The following is an 18,597-nucleotide window of genomic DNA, read 5'->3' as shown; positions in this document are numbered from 1 at the left end:
TATGTTCTGCAAAGCATGTATATAAATATTTTGTATAGCTTTAAGATATGTCTAATTATTTGAAAATGTGATTATATTTATGGTATGGATTCGAGTAAATTTTCTGAGGTGTTAATTTGTATTTGTAATGAGTATTAACGAATGATTAACCTTTAATTAGCTATATGCTTTATATATATATCAATATGACTTGCAATAATGTTCAAATCTGTGTTTGGGTTCGGTAATACCTCGTGACCCTAATCTGGCGACGGATATGGGTTAGGGGTGTTACAATAGGGGGCATTAACATCGGAGCCGTACCAGAAAGCACTTCAATTGCAAATTCAACCTCCTGATCCGGTGGTAATCCCAGTAATTCCTTGGAAAACACATCAGGGAATTCACAAACAGTTCAAATTTTACTGCACTGATTGTCAACAGAATTCGAATTGATAACATAGGCTAGAAAAGCTTCACAACCTTGATGAAGAAGTTTATTAACTCGAATTGCTAAAATAATACGGGTTGAACCACTGTTTCGAATACCATTCGCCTCAATCTTATCACCACTTTCACTCTGAACAACAAACTTCTTCTACAGCAATCCAGAACCACCTCGTACTTCGAAAGCCAATCCATACCCAAAATCACATCAAAATCACCAAGCGACATTATCAACAAATCAACAGGGAAGGTCATATTCTGTATCATTAACAGACATCTCCTACACACCTGATCCACTAACACAGATTGTCCCAATGGACTAGACACCACTATCGATACTTTAGATGTCTCAGATTTTAAACTTCCCGACTCAACCAATTTAGTATTAACATATGAATGTAAAGATCCCGGATCTATCAAAGTATAAACAGGTTCTGCATGTAATAAAAATATACCTGTCACAACATCATTTGCATCACCATCCTCACGAGTCCGCACAACATAAGCTCGAGCTGGCGTCCTGGCCTCTGACTGTTGTGTAACAACATCATTTCCCTTTCTAACACCACCTCTCGAAAATGAATTATTACATATACCTCTGAGAATAAATGAACATATAGAATACCCAGAAGAGATCACTACAAGATACTCGACTATAAAAACTGCATTCAGATATCTTTGCAATTTCAACACTATGCCACTGACTACTACAGTCATCAATGATCCCACATTATCCCAATCATTAAAGAAATCAATTCAGAAGAAATTCTGGTTAACCCGTTCTTTAAATACCATACCTGAATAAGTCGATTACTCGTGAATAACATCTTCCTTAATAACGACATTGCATATCTCGAATAATCTTCAGAAAAACTTGATATCTCTTCTAGAACTCTCTTTACTTGCTAACCCATCTTCGGCTCTAGCCGCGTTACTATTCATTCAGCTATTGAACTTTTCAGTTTCACACTTGTAAGCTTAATAAATATAAATCTTGTAAATTCAATTGTATAAGGCTGTACAGGTGAGGGGGTGAAGGTCGTAAAGCCTCAAAATTTGACTCTCATGTATACACACATATAACGTAACATTTATCATCAACATAATCATTATAATCATTTGCCATTTTTAACTATAAAACAAAAACAAATATATCAGCATCCAAATCCTAACTCAATTCGACTCAATTATGGCATGTACCTCCAGACTTAATTTCGAGCTTGATTTAGTTCGAGAATCAGGTAAACTTGCAAAGCTCTGATACCATTAAATTGATACACCCCTAACCTATATCCGCTTTTTGAATAGGGTTTCAGAGCATTACCAAAGCTTATCAATCAAACAAACATAAATTTAAACTTTGATATTATATAATATTCAGGTAAAAAACCAATTAAATTCATACATAATGTCCCTTATTAGAGCCCTCGAGACCCAAAATACGTGTTAGAAACAAATTGGAACTAATTCGAAAACTCATAGAAATTTTTGAAAATATTAAAAATTTGCAAAGCTGCAAGGTTCACATGCCCATGTGGTCAGGCCGTGTGTCTCACACAGCCCAATCACACGCCCGTGTGTTTGGCTGTGTGGACTCAAAATGTACCTTTAACAACAAGTTTACCATTCCCTACAAGCTTGCACACTAAACAACTAAAAAATCATTCGTTTAACCAAATCAAACACAATTGAACACATCCAAAACATGTCAAAACAATCATCCTAGGTGCCTAACTAATGTACCCTCAATGGTACGACAATTATATCATCAAAACATACCATCAAAGTACCATTCAAATCCAAATTTCAAACATACCAAATTCAATCAATTTTTACCTAAATCATGAACACTTAAGCATTAATTTAATATACCATATTAAGGCTTCAAACACAAGCACATGCTTATAGATATATGCCAACAAACATTAAACTTATAATCTCATTTACGTTCAATCCATAAAATGATTAATATTTAGACACCCTAGGTACATGCTGACACAAAAGGAAAAACATCAGCACGTTTGAGTTCGAGATTGTAGTTGGATGCTGAATTGGCAATCAAAATTAAGTACCTAACCTGCGCACGGAAAACAAAACTGTACGCTGAGTAAAAACTCAGTGGTATTTTTATAATCTGAATATTTAAAAATAAGAATTTACAAATATACAATTGAAATATAAACACATATTAATATTTAAATATTACAACAACCATATCATATTTTAATTTTCATACTTGCTATACAAATAGCTTTTCACATTTCATTATACAATTGCATTATCCATTCCATATTCATTTAATGAGTATATAACTCATATATTCCATATATTTGCAACATCTTTCACATTCTATTTTCAATTCACTGTTTCACTTCCATTTCTCATACCATGCCATTTCAATATCAATTATAAAACTTTATTATTCATTTACCCCTATTAACATGACTCAGACTCGGACGAATACACGGATCCAACCAAAACACACCAGTTTGGCACCCAGTGCTTTATCGGATAATTCGAAGTAATAAATTGACACCCAATGTCTCATCGGCTAAACCGAAATAAATTGGCACCTAGTGCCTCATCAAATTAATCCAAAGTAGTAAATTGACACCCAGTTTCTCATCGACTCGAAGTCAAACAAATCCCTAAACTCTTCCATTCCTATGGCATGCCATCTATATTCGACTCAGTCTGATACAGTTAATAGGGTTCCAATTCACTTTTCAAAAATAACCAATATTCATTTCAATTCAAATAATCAATATATTCAATATATATATACCAATTCAATCAATATAAATTCAATAAATTCATCACATATTAAATCAATCCATTTCAATTGCAAAACACAATAATCCTCACCTTAACACTTACCATATACATTAAATTGAATTATAACAATTAACAACTAAATTCGGATTATAGAAATACAAACCAAAAATTTCGAGCTATTTCTCATTGACTTTATCTTTCCCCTTTTTAGTCGAGGGTTCCGGTACGATATTAGCAATTGAGCTTTGAACAATTGAAAACCCTAAGCCTTGCTTTCTCCTTTCTTTCTTTCTCTTTTTCTTTTTCATTTTTGCTTCTCTGTTTCCATTTTTCTTTTTCTTTTCTTTTATCATTATAATATAATATATATACTTAATACTTAAGTAAATATTATAATATTTATATATTTTTTTATTTAAAGTTTTATAATAATTTCACTTATGCCGCCTCATTTAATGCAATTGGAATAATTTCTTATTTAGTCCATTCAATTATTCTTTAATTTATAATTCAACTTTCACCCTTTATGCAATTTAGTCCTTATATCTAATTACTCATATTTCATGCAAATTCACCTGACCAAAACCTAATTAACTACACAAGTAACTTTGTAAATATTTTTAATAAATATTTACGAGTTCATTTTTCAAAAACGGAGTCCCAGAAATACACTTTTCGACACCCGTGACTATCGGGTCGTTACAGTTTTGTGCCTTGTATTTTAGTTTAAATGAGTCCATAAATTGAAATATAATGATTTGAAATCCATTGATCTTTTTTCGGTATGTTTGTGGATGTTTGGAGGTGATTTGGAATTTTAATTTGGAGCATTTTTGGGTCACCCTGCTACGACATCATGACTTTGTCTTTGCAATATCACGACATTCACCTTCAATGTTGCAACATCATCCTTCTAACATTGAAAATTTTCCCAAACAACAAGTCAGTCACAACACCAAATATTCCACATCACAACCTTATGCGTTGTTCCAACATTTTTGCATCACTTTGTTTCCATTGCACTATTTTGCCATTTTGAGTCTTGAATACCTCTAATCTTTCCTAAAATACTACTAAAAGATTTTAAATTCTTTCTAAATCCTTCAAATTGTTTTAATTAAAATTTTATGATTTTATAAAAATGTTTAAAGCTTGAAATTTTTAGCAACTTCGAGGTTTTCGTTTCATATATGCTCCGGTAGCATCTCTTATTCATACCATATATTGGGACAAGTGAGGAGTGTTACAGATACAATTAGCATGCGATAGGAATTAGTATGCGTGTTTTTGTTAGAAAATAGCATTTAGTGTGAAGACAACAATATGTGTCTTATGGCATACAACATAAGTGCATAGTAGGAACCCTAAGTGTTTTGGCATGTTCGGTGGGATGCACTATTAATGTAATTAATGTAGGGTTTTCGAATGGACTCTTATGTATACGGGTGTAATTTACTAAGGATTACTAAGGGATAAGTGTTTATAATTAATGATAATTGGACTTATAATCATAGTGTGTGTTAAAATTGGCATGGATCAAGTGACATGGTTAAAAAGTGAATGAAGTAAATAATTGATTATAAGTGGACCTAAGAGTGAATGTTGATGTTATTAATAAGTTAAATTAGTGAAATATGACCTTAACGTTTAAGTACCATGTGATTAACAAGTGAAAAGAGTTTAAGTGATAACATTTATAATCCTTTTGATAAGGGAAACTTGGTAAACATTAGTGGAAAATGTGCAAAATCTGAATAATGAAACTAATGATTTGGTAATCTAAGTGAATACTTAACATGTGAGTAAACAACTAACAAATGGTAACCACCTTAAGTGTGTTAAGTGGTTAATTAATTGAAACAATATTTGTATTCATTAAGTCTTAGTGAATGAATCAATAAGTGAAGGGACTAAATTCTCATTAGTAAGTAGCAAAATTGAATTTGAACTCCATAATTCATAAAATGACCTGGCACTAATATGAGATATGGTTAAGTAGGAAATTTTAGTGTACTCACTAAGTTCTTTGAGCTTAACGCACTAGTGATTTAAATGTGTAGGTGGAAGACCTTTTTTTGTGAAGCTAGAGATCATGTCTTTGAAGGATCACATTCCTGAGTGAGGTTTGAAAGACTTAGAGAATTTAGTTTTATATTCCTATTAAAAGAGTTTAAAATATTATGTACATATACTAAGTGTATTTATATTAAGTTTGTAAGTTTTGAAAAGTTTTCATTATATGTATGATGCATTTAACATTTTCAAGATAAGTTGTGGCGTTGATTTAATTTGACTGTGTTTTTAAAATGAGTTTGTGTTCAAATTAGTGTTTATAATGTTTCAAAATGAATTGGAACTTAATGGTATGATTTCTTGATGTTTGGGGATGTTATAAAGTGTTTTCAAACTAATTTTAGGTCCTCTGCACCCATGTATCGATACTTTGGAGTTTGGTATAGGTACTTGCAAGCCAGTAGTTAAAAAATTACAATAGATAGGCCAAATCTCAAGACTTATAGCCCAAGTATGGAGACTTGCAAGCCAACTATCAAGACTTGCTCTACTGTACTTGCACAACTTGTGTTTCTAATCATTTTAGGCTCCTAACCTAGTTTTATATTTTGGGCATGTCCAAATAATTAGGAAATGATCCAAATTATTTTAAAAAATGTGTTCAAAGCTTTGCATATGTTTAAAATTGTTTTAAGATATTTTATTAAGTTGTGAAATTGATGTTTTATAAAAAAAAATTAGAAAAATAGAGAGAGTGTTAACATAACATCACTTATATGTGTTAGTCGTTGAATCGGGTAAGGGGTGTTACATTTACTCATTCTGATTCAAGTCATACTTACATTTTCTCCACCTTACAAAATACTACCTTTTGTTGAGCTCAATGTTACAAAATTTGCTACAATTTTTTTTACCTTCTCCCCATACGTTCTATTCACTTATTTACAATGCTTTCATTGAATTCTCTCCAATAGTAGAAATGCTTTATTGTAAATCATTTCACTATTTAAATTTTTTCATTAATTAGCTAAAACTTAAAAAGGAAACTCGGAATTTTGTCTCATATAAATCATCAAATTAAGATTCTCAAAATAATTATTTTTATTTAAAAGATTGAGCTCAAATTCATTATTTGATTTTTTAAAATAAATTAATATCAGTATCTTTTTAGCCATATCAGTGATTTGGCCTAAGAAAATCATAATTTGATACGATACATGCATAAATTTGACTAGAAGTAGAACCTTTGCCTGTAAAGAATAAAAATTGACTAGGACCGGACCGGACCGAACACAACAATAAATCCATTTAATTACAACTTATGGAAACGCAGATATAAAACGGGCAGATGTAGGGTTTTAGCTGGTGCAGTGGCTGTGAGCGTAAGACGAAAGAGAGCAATTGAAACAGTTCTTTGCGCCGCTCAGCCAACATGGGTAACTTCGATCTTTACCTACCTCCTTCCTTTTCTCACTTCCTAACTCTCAAAACTTGTACCTTCATTTTCTCTTTACTATCATCTCCTCAACATGGGTTCTTTTCAATCTTTGATTCAGGTATTTCCAGGGATTCCATGCACAAGAGGCGTGCCACTGGTGGCAAGAAGAAGGCTTGGAGGAAGAAGCGAAAGTATTTTCTTCTTAACTTCTCTACCCATTTCCTTTTTTACATTTTCGTTTGTTTTTGCTCGATTTGTTCTCTTTTGTTTTTTTATTTTGTTCTTGTTTTTTTAAAAGTTAATCTGCTAAATGAATTACAATGAGAATACCCTTTCCTTGAACTTTATGCAAATGAGATAAGATGGATGGAATATATGGTCTTTCTTATGGATATTGAATGCTGAATTAGTTAGATTTGTTTTAGTTTTGGGTATTGGGTCATTCAAAAGCTTTTGATCATGGGTATTATAGATTGAGTGGGTATAGAAAAGAAATATGGAGTGAGCTTTAAGTTCAGTTGGTTATTAGAAACTGTAAAGAGCATCTTCATTCAGGAGCTGTATAAGCTAATTTATGAGATTTATTTCTAAATGATAGTGTTAGGCAGGGTTGCTTGCCCTTTCTCAGGGGTGTGGTGTAATTAGATAGACCTTAGGTTACGTTGGACTCCTAATTGATACAGGTATATGTTTATACATGGAAGGTTTATGTGCGTGTGTTGAGTGTTGCAATGGTCATCATGGAGGGTCTAATGTTTGACCTATTTCTTGAAGGGGGAACTGAGAGGTCTGTTGTTTGAGTTTGTTGGGGAGTGCATTAGGGTTCAATTCTTTTGGGAATAGTTTCACTCAGTTTGTATTTTGTTGGTTTGCTTTTATCTAAGTTGCTAATTTTTATGTTTTTGGCGGCTTTTGAAAGGTATGAACTTGGTCGTCAGCCAGCAAATACTAAGCTCTCTAGCAACAAGACTGTAAGGAGAATCCGTGTTAGAGGAGGCAATGTGAAGTGGAGGGCATTGAGATTGGATACAGGCAACTATTCATGGGGTAGCGAAGCTGTCACCCGCAAGACCCGTATTCTTGATGTGGTATATAATGCCTCAAACAATGAGCTTGTCAGGACACAGACCCTCGTAAAGAGTGCTATTGTTCAAGTGGATGCTGCTCCCTTTAAGCAATGGTACCTTCAACACTATGGTGTTGATATTGGGAGGAAGAAGAAGACAGCAGCTAAGAAGGAAGCTACTGAGGTAGAAAGATTTCAAATGATTCCTTTTTCTTCTCAAAATTATTGGTTGCAATTTAAGTTCCAACTGTTTAAACCCTGCATGGGTTTGTTTAAATATTGTTCTTTTATTTCTTCAGTAGGGATGTTTGTTTGTCTTTTAGTTTGGCTTTGAAAAGTGCATGCAATTTGTGAAAGGGTAGTCTTTGCATATTCAGTAATTCTATGAAAGTATTCTCTGGTCTAGTCCATAACCATACCCGTTGCAAAACTGATATAGAAGAGTATTGCCGTTTAATCAGGTGGTGTGAGAGTTGCTGTTCCATCTTTCAGCGTGTAATTTTTGTGTACTAAGCAACTTTAGTCAATGTAATTCTTGTGGTTGGTTTTGAGTATTGTTTCTGATTCTACATCATAAACTGTAGGACGGAGAAGTTGCTGCCGAGGAAACTAAGAAGAGTAACCATGTGCTAAGGAAGCTTGAGAAGCGCCAGAAGGAACGTACACTTGATGCTCACATTGAAGAACAATTTGGCTCTGGTAGATTGTTGGCATGCATTTCTTCCCGACCAGGTCAATGTGGCAGAGCTGATGGGTATGTTTGTGGGAATCATAAAGCTCATAAGGTTTTTTTCTATCATTTTGATGCAGTTATGTCTAATATTATTCAATTTAATATATTATTAGATACATATTGGAGGGTAAAGAGCTAGAATTCTATATGAAGAAAATCCAAAGGAAGAAGGGCAAGGGCGCTGGAGCTGCTTAGATGCAGTATTTCAAATGGTCTACTCTCTCATCAATGTGGTTTTTGTTGCCTTTAAATTTTGTTCTCTTTATTTTCCTACAATTGAGGATATGGTACATTTTTATTGTGAACATTTTAGGCATTTGTTCAAGTCCTTGTTAAATTGTGCTGTTATTTTAATCAAAAGTTAAAGAAAAAAGAATTATTGTCCTATGCGGCTTCTCCTTTCCAGGATTCGATTGAATTTTTGCACCAAGTTGCGTATGGATGAATGAATACGATTGCATATTTATATGGATCGGACCTGGTTTTGATTAGACACGTTCATGGATCTTATCAGTTTGGGCTAGGCTCAATCTCAATTTTCTATTATCTGGTGTTATTACCGTCCTAGTTATGTGAAAATATTACCCTCACCTAATTTTGAATTTTATAAAAGTGATTGTTATACATTTGCAACGGTAAAATTTGATATTTAGATAATATTTGATTTTTTTAATTTTAAATTAAAAAATTTATAATTTATTAATTAGTGATTTAGATTATATCTTAAAATTACAATATTATTTTTATTTAATAAAGTATTATTAACGTAATTTTATAATAAAATAAATAATATTTTAATTAAAATTTATTGTTCTTATTTCACATAAGAACAAAATTCATATTAGTTTTATATTATTTTTTAATACACAATTTTAAAAAATTATCATGTGTTCTTTTTTAATATATTTTGTTAAATTCTTTTCTTAACCTGTAATTTTGTAAAGCAAATTAATTTAACAATAAACTTGTGAAATACTGTAAACAAAGGTGACAGAATGATTGTGATTAAGAAGACTTTAGATTTACACATTTGTTTGGACAAGATTATACTGATCTTTAGAAGAAAGAATTGACCCCTCTTAAAGCCGACATATATATATGTAATCGTACACAAATCAATCAACCAATCAATCTGTCCAATAAAATTGAAAAGAAAAAAAGAATGACACACCTTGCTTTGCCTTGCCTGCCTCGCTTCTGAAATTTGAAATATCAAAATTGGCAAAGTGTACAGTGGTACTTTACACAAATAATTCCATCACCCTCCCACTCTAACTCCAGCTTCAAACATCCAACCACTATTTTTCCTAATCTTCTTCAAAAATCCCTTTTTGTTTGGTACAGACTTTATATTTTAACCAATGGCACGTGGCTTCACAATTGGCATTTTGACAACCATACAATGAATGACCAATGGAGAACTGCTTCAGTCCAGAACCAGTAACACCAAAATTGCTGTTATTGGTTAAAAGATGCTGGGTCAATGTGACCTGCAATTCGGACTCTAGATGGCACCTATAGTGTCCTACGGTCAACTCACCTGTTCTCCGATCAAATCAAGACCAACCACAAGGAAACTAATACCTTGAAATAATAGGAAGTAGAAGTGCATACCTTGGGCGGACAACAAGCTTCTCCCGGCAGCAGACAGCAAGATAAAAGCAAGGGTCAGTTCCATCCTGTAGAGACGATTTCTTTTGGTTTTCACACTTCTCCTGGAGGTTACTTCTAGTTTGCTCAGCTCTTCAAGGCCAGAATCTGAGGATGACCTGAGGAAACTAGTGGTTTCAGTTACTGAAGAATCTGATTCGTTCTCGAAGGCAACAAGATCAGCCTCTGATGATCTGCCCAACTTTTTCGTTACTATCCACTCATAAGAATTTCCAAGCCGAAACAGACCAGATATCATTGCATTGAACTTTGTCACTGACATGGTGTTCTCAAATAGTAGGTATGGGACAATGAAAGGGAATGATCGTGGTGCTGGAAGGATATTCAACACAGACATAATTCCAGGAACATAGCAAACTACCCAAGCTGGTAGCTCAGCTTCTGGCAGGAATATCGTCAATGGGAGAATGATGCAGAACAGGGTGAACGAGTAGAAGGGCAGAATAAGCTTCCTTAGGAGGAAGAACAGAAAAATCAAATTGGCTTTCTTGGCCTTATTCACCTGAAAAATCAATTTAGCTTGCCTAAATATTCTTATAAAAGGTAACACAGGGTTATAACTAAATGATGTAAGGAAACTTTTACCATAACAGCAAAAAATTCCACAATAAAATTGGTTAAGAGTTCCATTCTTAAACTTAAGCATTTAGCTCAAAGATAGGTTCATGTGTTGCCCCATATTTGAAGAACTGAGTGAATCTCTCTTTCCCCAATCAAAAATGAAGGGGGGAAAAAGAAAAGATAAAGAGAAAAAAATGGGCCTTTAATTTATTTAACACATTGGTCAGTTTGAGAAATATTCAACATTCAGAATCTAGTTGAAGGGTTAAAGCTTACACTGGTGGTCTTTTGTTTCCCGTTTCCAAGAACAGTTCAACAACCCACATCATGAGCAACCCCACAGTTTAAAGCTTGGACTATTGGATGATGTAATGACAAACAAGCAGCCCATGTTGCTTTGTGTCTATCTTAATACCCTTTTATCCTCTTTTTTTTTCTTTGAAATTCCATTTTGACTTTCAAAAGGAGGCATGATTTCCAAGTTAAATTGACCCTCTTTCCATTCCAACTAAATGTTCGGTCATTCCAAGTCCTGTTTGTTAAAAGGACTACAAACATTCACAGATCTCCCCTATTAAATCCATAACAGTTGAGAAATAATAAGGTTAAGATACAACAATTGGGACTAGCAAAGTAACAAATGAAAGCAATCAGTTCCTTATCTGGGATGAAGAGCCAAGAAGAGTAAGACAAAACCCTAATTTAGCTTTTCCGGCAACTTATATTGTTAAAAATAATTTGTTTTCTGTTCAAGAATTCCTACTTAGGTAGTTCATTCCATCCGTTTTCAATCCTTCCATTTCAGGCTTCAGCATAGCATATTGCTACATAGAGCTAAGGGAGAGGAAGGGTTTGTCCAAGGTTTGAACCAGAGAACCTAGGTGTCAGCTATAAATTTGAAATCAACGTGCTTAGTTGACAGAATTAATGTCTTAAATAAGAAACCACACTTTCTTATTTATTTTAGACACTAAAATAAATATGACAACCAGAGAAGCGTATGCGAAAAGGAGGCATCAGGAATAGAACAATATACATTTAGCTAGGGGGAAATATAAAGAAAAGCTAAACAAGTTTTCAATGATAAAAGTAGAAAGGGGATATTTACACAGGTTTTGAAATATAGATTAATACAATGGAAAACAACTTTTGGAGAAGAGGACCAGACCAATCGTTAAGATTTAGTAAGGCCTACAGCTCTTCACAAGAACAAGACAAGAAAAAGAAAATTTGTATTCTAAAGAAGATAGCAGTCAGCTTCCACACAAGGATCAAGAATGTGGCACTAGTACCTTCCAGTTTGGAAGTGAGATCTTATACACTTCAAAAGAGAATATAAAGTTCGAATGCTGATCTTAGAAGAGGACAGCCACCCAGGTGTTAAACAAAGAACATAATATTTTTATGCAGCACTATTTCTAAAACTTAGAAATCATGATTTAGAAGATGAAAACAATTAAGAGAATGCACAGCAAGGACAGCAAATATTTTGAACCCTGAGAGAAATGAAAGGTTTGATGGAAATTCTTGCACTATGTTCTTGTTAAAATCAAACAGATATTTGAGAGACCTCATTTCATAAAACCCTTGCACGTGAGAATAAAGTTCATTCTCAAGATTACCTAAAAGATAGTTTTAATAAGCTTCCGTACCTTTGAGTGAAGTATGTCAAGAAAGCACAAGCGGAACAGCTGCATAGGACCAGAATGCCAGCGGTACTGCTGTTTCTTATATGCCTCATATGACTCAGGAAGTTCACAGTAGCACTGCAGAGAGATAAAAGTTAGATCACTTTCCTTTCGCTCTCAAGTGAGAAAGGAAATTTGTATATGATCAGATGTCACACACCTTAACGTCATTCAGATATACAAACTTCCATCCACAAAGGTGTGCTCGAACAGCGATATCCATGTCCTCAACAGTTGTTCGTTCCAACCATCCACCACAGTCCTCGAGGGCATTAATTCTCCACACACCAGCAGTTCCATTGAAACCAAAGAAGTTAATAAACACACCATTGACCTGCTGTTCAACCTCAAAATGAAACGATAAATTTATGTTCTGCAATCTTGTAAGCAAGTTCTCATCCTTATTTACAAATGCCCACCTTGCTTGGACTAATGCTAAGTCATCATTTCCCTAGAAATAAAGACAAACAAATGCAGATCAGAAGAAATGATAGGTAAATTAACAAATCAAAAGTGAAAAATAGAAGGAAATATAAGTCTTTTACAGAGAAACCAACCAGCACCTATGCATATTAGAAATGCCTAAAACACTGAAGTTACATCATCCAATTAGCTTATTTTGGGGGCAAGCAGTCAACTTCCTTGTGTCGGAAAAGAAGGTTTAGTTCTTGCTCAACCGATTAAGTGATAACAGATTTACTACTATTACTATTACCATTACCAATTACCATGATAAGTAGAATAGCAGCTGAGGAATGATTAGCATTTTAAAATCCATGTACTAACATGAAAAATTCTTACAGCAACAGAGAATTAAATTCATCTTTGCATATTCCCCCCCAAAGTGCAGATCAATATCAAAGTTAAATTGGGCCCAAGGAAGAAGTGAAAATGCAAGATTAGAAACCTGTTTGATCTCTAGTAGCATCCACATTGTTATCTATGACAGGGCCCTTACTGGTTTGATTCAATGAAAGAAACAAATACATACACAAGGATCACCATGGGTTTGATATTCATTGAAGGTTAAAGTTATCATATGTGCCAAATCACTGGAATGCATGTTAATGTTGAAGACTAATTTTCTTGTAACAAAATAGCAGTTATCTGCCAACAAGATTTATCCACATAACCAGACTGTAAACAAAGACCACATCGGCCACAGAATGGGAATTGCTTACAAATGTAAACCACAGAACTGCAACATTATTAAATTTTAACCATTATGGTGATTCTTATCTTGAACCCATGGTAACTACTCACTTCTCTGCATCAATCCTAATCGTGTTCAGGTTAGCTTTATCTCAAACCAATGACAAAAAGAAAGGGATTTCTTGCACAGCACACCAAGATTATATTCAAAGGAAATGGCTAAAGACTGAAAGACAAAACGGAACAGTGAAAACTTTCTTAAACCCATAGAGCTGTAACAGTTACGATACCCTGAAATGAGGAATGGTTTTCTTCAAGAAATCTGGTGCTGGCTGGAAATCTGCATCAAAAATTGCAACAAACTCATAATTTTTTATATAATCACAGCTCATTGCAGATTTGAGGTTTCCTGCCTTGTAGCCAGAACGAATAAGCCGATGTCTATATAATATATGCACACCCTTTTGATGCCATTTCTGTACTTCTGCCTGGATAAGGTTCTGAGCATCTAATTCATCAGAATCATCCAAAACCTGTACCAGCATTCTCTCCTTTGGCCAGTCCATAATACAAACTGCTGCGATAGATTGTTGGTAAACCTGCACGCTCCAGAAGGGAATAGACAGTAAATATAAGCCAGATCCTGCTACGCTACCTATCCAATGTTAGAGCATTTTCTTTTTCCCTCTTTCTGTTGGTTTTAACTATAATCTAAACGTTAGTAAGAACAAACGTTTAGACAACCAAACAAAGAGAAAGATATAAGACTCACTATATTCAATCTTCGCTTAACTAAAGGGTCTGTTTGATTGAAGGAATTAATTTTCCGGAAAATTATTTCTAACTTTTCCAGCATTTGATTGGCGGAAAACATTTTCCATTTGGAAAATGAACTCCAAAACCAGAGAAAATGGGTTACATTTTAGGGAAAATGTCTTAGCCTTTCAATTTCCGTAAGACATTTTCCGTGCTCTCCTCTCTATCGCCTCCTTTGCTTCATTTCCAGTAGAAAATTGCTTCTGTTTATCGATTTTCCAATAACTTATTTTTTTAATTATTCAATACTTATTTTTTAACACAATTACAAATAATTTATTTGATATTAATTTTTTTCAATTTATAACGATTAATATTGTAGCTTAATAATTGAGTATTATTATAAATAAATCATTGCAATATATGTAAAAATAATTTAAAATATAAAAATTTATTAATATATATCAATATATGTAAAAATAAATTTTTCGAAAAATATTTTCAGAAATCTGCTAAACAGCCGAAAATATTTTACACAGATTCAATCAAACACCAGAAAATATTTTCCAATAAATCATTTTACAGAAAAGTAAAACATTTTTTCGAAATTATTTTACGAAAAATATTTTACTGACAATCAAACAAACCCTAAAAATATTTTACTGACAATCAAACAAACAAACAAACCTAAATAGTACATCCCTGAAGGCGTAGAACAGAATTAGTAAATTTGAGCCACAAACCGACAAAAAAAGAAACGTGACATTTTATTTTTCGCTAGGAATTTGTGAAACCTACATCTGCTTACCTCCTTCTCATTGCACATAGGAATTTGCACTAACACCATGGGATAATCATCTACATTCCCTGTTTCTACTCTCCCCATCGGATACTCCATACTTGCCGTCGGTTTGATTCTCCTAATTTTAATCCAGAGACATCCTAGCATCAACAGCACACGATCCATCGACTGAATCAAGAAGAGCACTATACACACATTCGCCAAGCTCTGCAGTGGAGGCGCCAAGTAATCGGCTCGGATTTCGAGCCATAAGGCGTAGAAAAGCTCGACCGCCGCCTCTGCCGACGCGGCCGACGGGGGGCTGAAATGCCATCCCTTGAAATAGGCAACTAACTCGACGCAAAGTAAGAGGACCACGAGAACCAGAAAGAACTTAATTATACGGTAGAGCCTAGAAGCGGAGGAATCACATGGGGAATCGGCAGCTGAGATTCGGCGGTTGGCAGTACGGAGGAGGAGAAGGAAGGAGTTTGTGATCCACGCGAGGGAGTTAGCGAGTTGCTGGAATCTCAAGAGACAAATCCAGGATAGCTGTCGTGCGCTTCTGGAACGATCTTTTTCGGTCGTCAGATCAGGATTGAGACTCCTGATCTCAACGGTCAGGAATCCTTTGTTAGCATTGTTACTATCATTGGTGAAAAAGTCGTGGTTCTTCTCCCTTTGCTTGTTCCACCATTCTTGAAACTCATAATTCGGCTCTCGAGACATAAATCACCAAATTACAATATATATTTTTTGACAAACAAACAAATAAACATGAATAAATTAAACGTCGAGAAACAGGGAGATCTTACTGTATTTTTTTTTCTTTTCCCTTTCCTTCTGGTTTTTTTCCCTTGCTGTTGTTGTGCTTGGAGGAAGAGGAAGGGAAAAGAAAGCTAAATTTAGTAAGAGTGTAACAAAATTATTGTATAAATTTTTATTTTTATTATGGAGAGTTGTAGTTAAGAAGCAGGCCATGTGCGATTTTGTGTAACTTAAATCCAGATTTCTGACTTACACGCGCTAATCACGGGGATGAAGTGGCGATCGTGAGATAATGACGTGATGGCGCGTCGCTTTCTGCTGTTAATTTCTCCATTATGATATTATATCTTATATTTTTATTATTTAAGCTCATATATTAATGCAATTTTTATAAAATAAATTATATTATAAGATAATTTTTTTATTTTTTTATTTTAAAAAATAATAAAAAATTACATATTGAAAGATTTAAAACCACACCAATTGTATTGTAAAACATTAAATTTTCTTTTCAACCAAAATTTTATTTTGATTCTTTTATACATTTTAATTTTATTATGCACACTTTAATACATTTTCTATTAAATGTATATAAATAAATAATATTGTTAATTGAGTTGGTGTTACAAATTAATTCAACACTATCTTAATATTGATGATAACACCATTATAAACAATTGTATTCATTTAGTATTCTTAATATGATGTATTTATGTGTTTAAATTTTGTTTTACTTACAATTTATTATACCCCCACTCCTTGAACACTCATTTTGGACACACATCCCTCGGAACCACTCCTCAAAGCGATTCTCTTAGAAAAACTCATTGGCATATTGTTGGATCTGATGTCCTAAGTGTAGTATATTCATTTTGTATACTTATATATTTCGAACAAATTGATTTAATAATAACATTCATTAATTACATGAATATCCTTTGTATATTGTCATCAATGTTTTTGCATTCAAAGCAAAATAGAAGCAAATATTTGCTCATTGGTTATCTAATGTTTAACTAATACTAAGCTATATTACGTGGTCAAATTGTAATACGAAAAAACTTGTATTAGTAGATGAACCTAAACATGTACTTAGTCTAATTGGAAATGAGCAAATTGATTAAAAGACTAATATGTCATCTATTGATCACCTCCAAACCTGTAAACATTTAGAGTAAAAATCGTGCAAATAATATATATAATTAAGTTTGGTTTCTACAAGCGAACAAGTCAAATTGTAATATAGTTTTGTGTTACAATGGAACACCGGTAAGTATTCCGATGATTGAACCTAAGGGATTGTAGATTGGAGAATTTTATTATTAAATTAATTACAGAAAATAATTACTAATATAATCGAGTCACTAATTAATAGTGTGAATCTAAATTAAAATATTAATTAAATTAATTACCCTAAATTAACCTAATGGAATTTCCTATTCATAGTGTCAACGATGCGAGCTCTTGGCCTATAATCAATTAAATCTCTAATTATCAACTAAGTCATTAATTACCCTCAATTGAGTTGTTTACCACCCTTAGTTACGATTACACTCTCGGTCTCATTTTCACTAAGGATTACCACATAAGTCACCCTCTCAGTCTCTTCTTAGGTACAAACATCCTCTCGGTCTCACCGCTTGGCACAAGTTATACTCAACAGGCTACCCCCTCTCGGTCTCACCTATCTAGATATTCTTCTTAATATACTAAGTACTCTTGAGTAAACACTTAGTTTTAGATAAATAATTGCTTAATTGATTAATCGGTTCCATAACCAAAACATGCTAGATATAAATAAAGCACATAATTTATTCTAATATTCATACAAACATTAGTTGATCAAGCTAACAAAATATAAATAAAAGAATAAAAGAGAGATAAAGAAATTGCTCATTGATGAATATAAGCACGATTCTAGAGCAATTTCCACTCACAATTGTCTTCACATCGGAACAAGAAGAATTCTGACTAAGCGAACATAAAAATAAATTAAAATTGAAAACTAAAGAAAATCTATCTAAGTCTAACTCCGCCTACACCCCTAATGGGATTATAAAAGTGTTTATATAGGCAAACATTAAGGCAACCATCAGGGTAAGATATTCATAAAATACCCCTGATACTAATAAAGTCGTAATAAATAAATTGTATCTTCAAAACCTGTTCAGGCAACTGCTGATGTCAGCACTTCATCAGGCTGATGTCCCGTCATCGCGATATCAAGTTCCTCCTCGTTGCGACATCAGTCTTGTTTCAGCCCTAAACACTCTAAAGTTCTGTATTGCAACACAAACCTCCCTGTGTCGCAAGAAGACCGTCATTCTTTGCATTCTTTAACCTGAATTGGTACCCTACACACTCAAATAACCTATTAGTCATTCCCGAGGTCTGAGTTGGCCTAACGAGTCGTCAAAATACTAAAATTTGCGTACAAATTTTTATTTTACAATAAAATGAATCTAAGTTAAGAAATAAGAAAATACAATATAATATGTTAAAATGCTTAGAAAACAAGCTCGTTAAGTGTCGAAAAGTACTTAAACTACCACTACGATTTGCGATAGATGACCTATCAAGTCTAATTAGGGAGATGGTTTGTCTTGGGCATCAAAGCAGATGATTTCCAAAAGATAGAGACATAAATGTGATTGACTAGATTGACAATACATCGAATAGGAACAAGTAAAATAAATCCTGGATCTTTTTATGGATTTATTCACTTGTGACATTCACAATGTGGAATATCTTAATCCTGAATGGATGATG

At 33.5% G+C, this 18,597-nt stretch overlaps 2 protein-coding genes across 4 annotated transcripts; one reads left to right on the top strand and one right to left on the bottom strand.

Annotated features, from left to right (window-relative positions):
• Positions 1-6,471: 6,471 nt before the first annotated feature.
• LOC107933971 (40S ribosomal protein S8) lies at positions 6,472-8,836 on the top strand. The gene is made up of 5 exons (XM_016866292.2): positions 6,472-6,650; positions 6,771-6,843; positions 7,572-7,902; positions 8,303-8,472; positions 8,565-8,836. The coding sequence occupies exons 1-5, from the start codon at positions 6,647-6,649 to the stop codon at positions 8,644-8,646; spliced, it is 660 nt and encodes a 219-aa protein (XP_016721781.1). The 5' UTR covers positions 6,472-6,646; the 3' UTR covers positions 8,647-8,836.
• Positions 8,837-9,450: 614 nt separating this feature from the next.
• On the bottom strand, positions 9,451-16,055 carry LOC107933966 (probable xyloglucan glycosyltransferase 6). 3 transcript variants are annotated; one of them, XM_016866285.2, is made up of 7 exons: positions 15,088-16,050; positions 13,984-14,122; positions 13,814-13,863; positions 12,532-12,822; positions 12,336-12,449; positions 10,066-10,624; positions 9,451-9,991 (listed from the first exon to the last, which is right to left on the bottom strand). In XM_016866285.2, exons 1-7 carry the CDS (start codon positions 15,787-15,789, stop codon positions 9,759-9,761), a joined length of 2,088 nt encoding a protein of 695 aa, XP_016721774.2. In that variant the 5' UTR covers positions 15,790-16,050; the 3' UTR covers positions 9,451-9,758. The 3 variants fall into 3 exon arrangements, with proteins under 3 accessions (XP_016721774.2, XP_016721773.2, XP_016721775.2); XM_016866284.2 differs by having other exon boundaries at positions 13,814-14,122; XM_016866286.2 differs by having other exon boundaries at positions 9,451-10,624; positions 13,814-14,122; positions 15,088-16,055.
• Positions 16,056-18,597: the final 2,542 nt, after the last annotated feature.

The sequence above is a fragment of the Gossypium hirsutum genome, chromosome D07 (assembly GCF_007990345.1).
Source record: "Gossypium hirsutum isolate 1008001.06 chromosome D07, Gossypium_hirsutum_v2.1, whole genome shotgun sequence".
Classification (NCBI taxonomy): Eukaryota; Viridiplantae; Streptophyta; class Magnoliopsida; order Malvales; family Malvaceae; genus Gossypium; species Gossypium hirsutum.
This window is presented reverse-complemented; position numbering and strand designations above follow the sequence as displayed.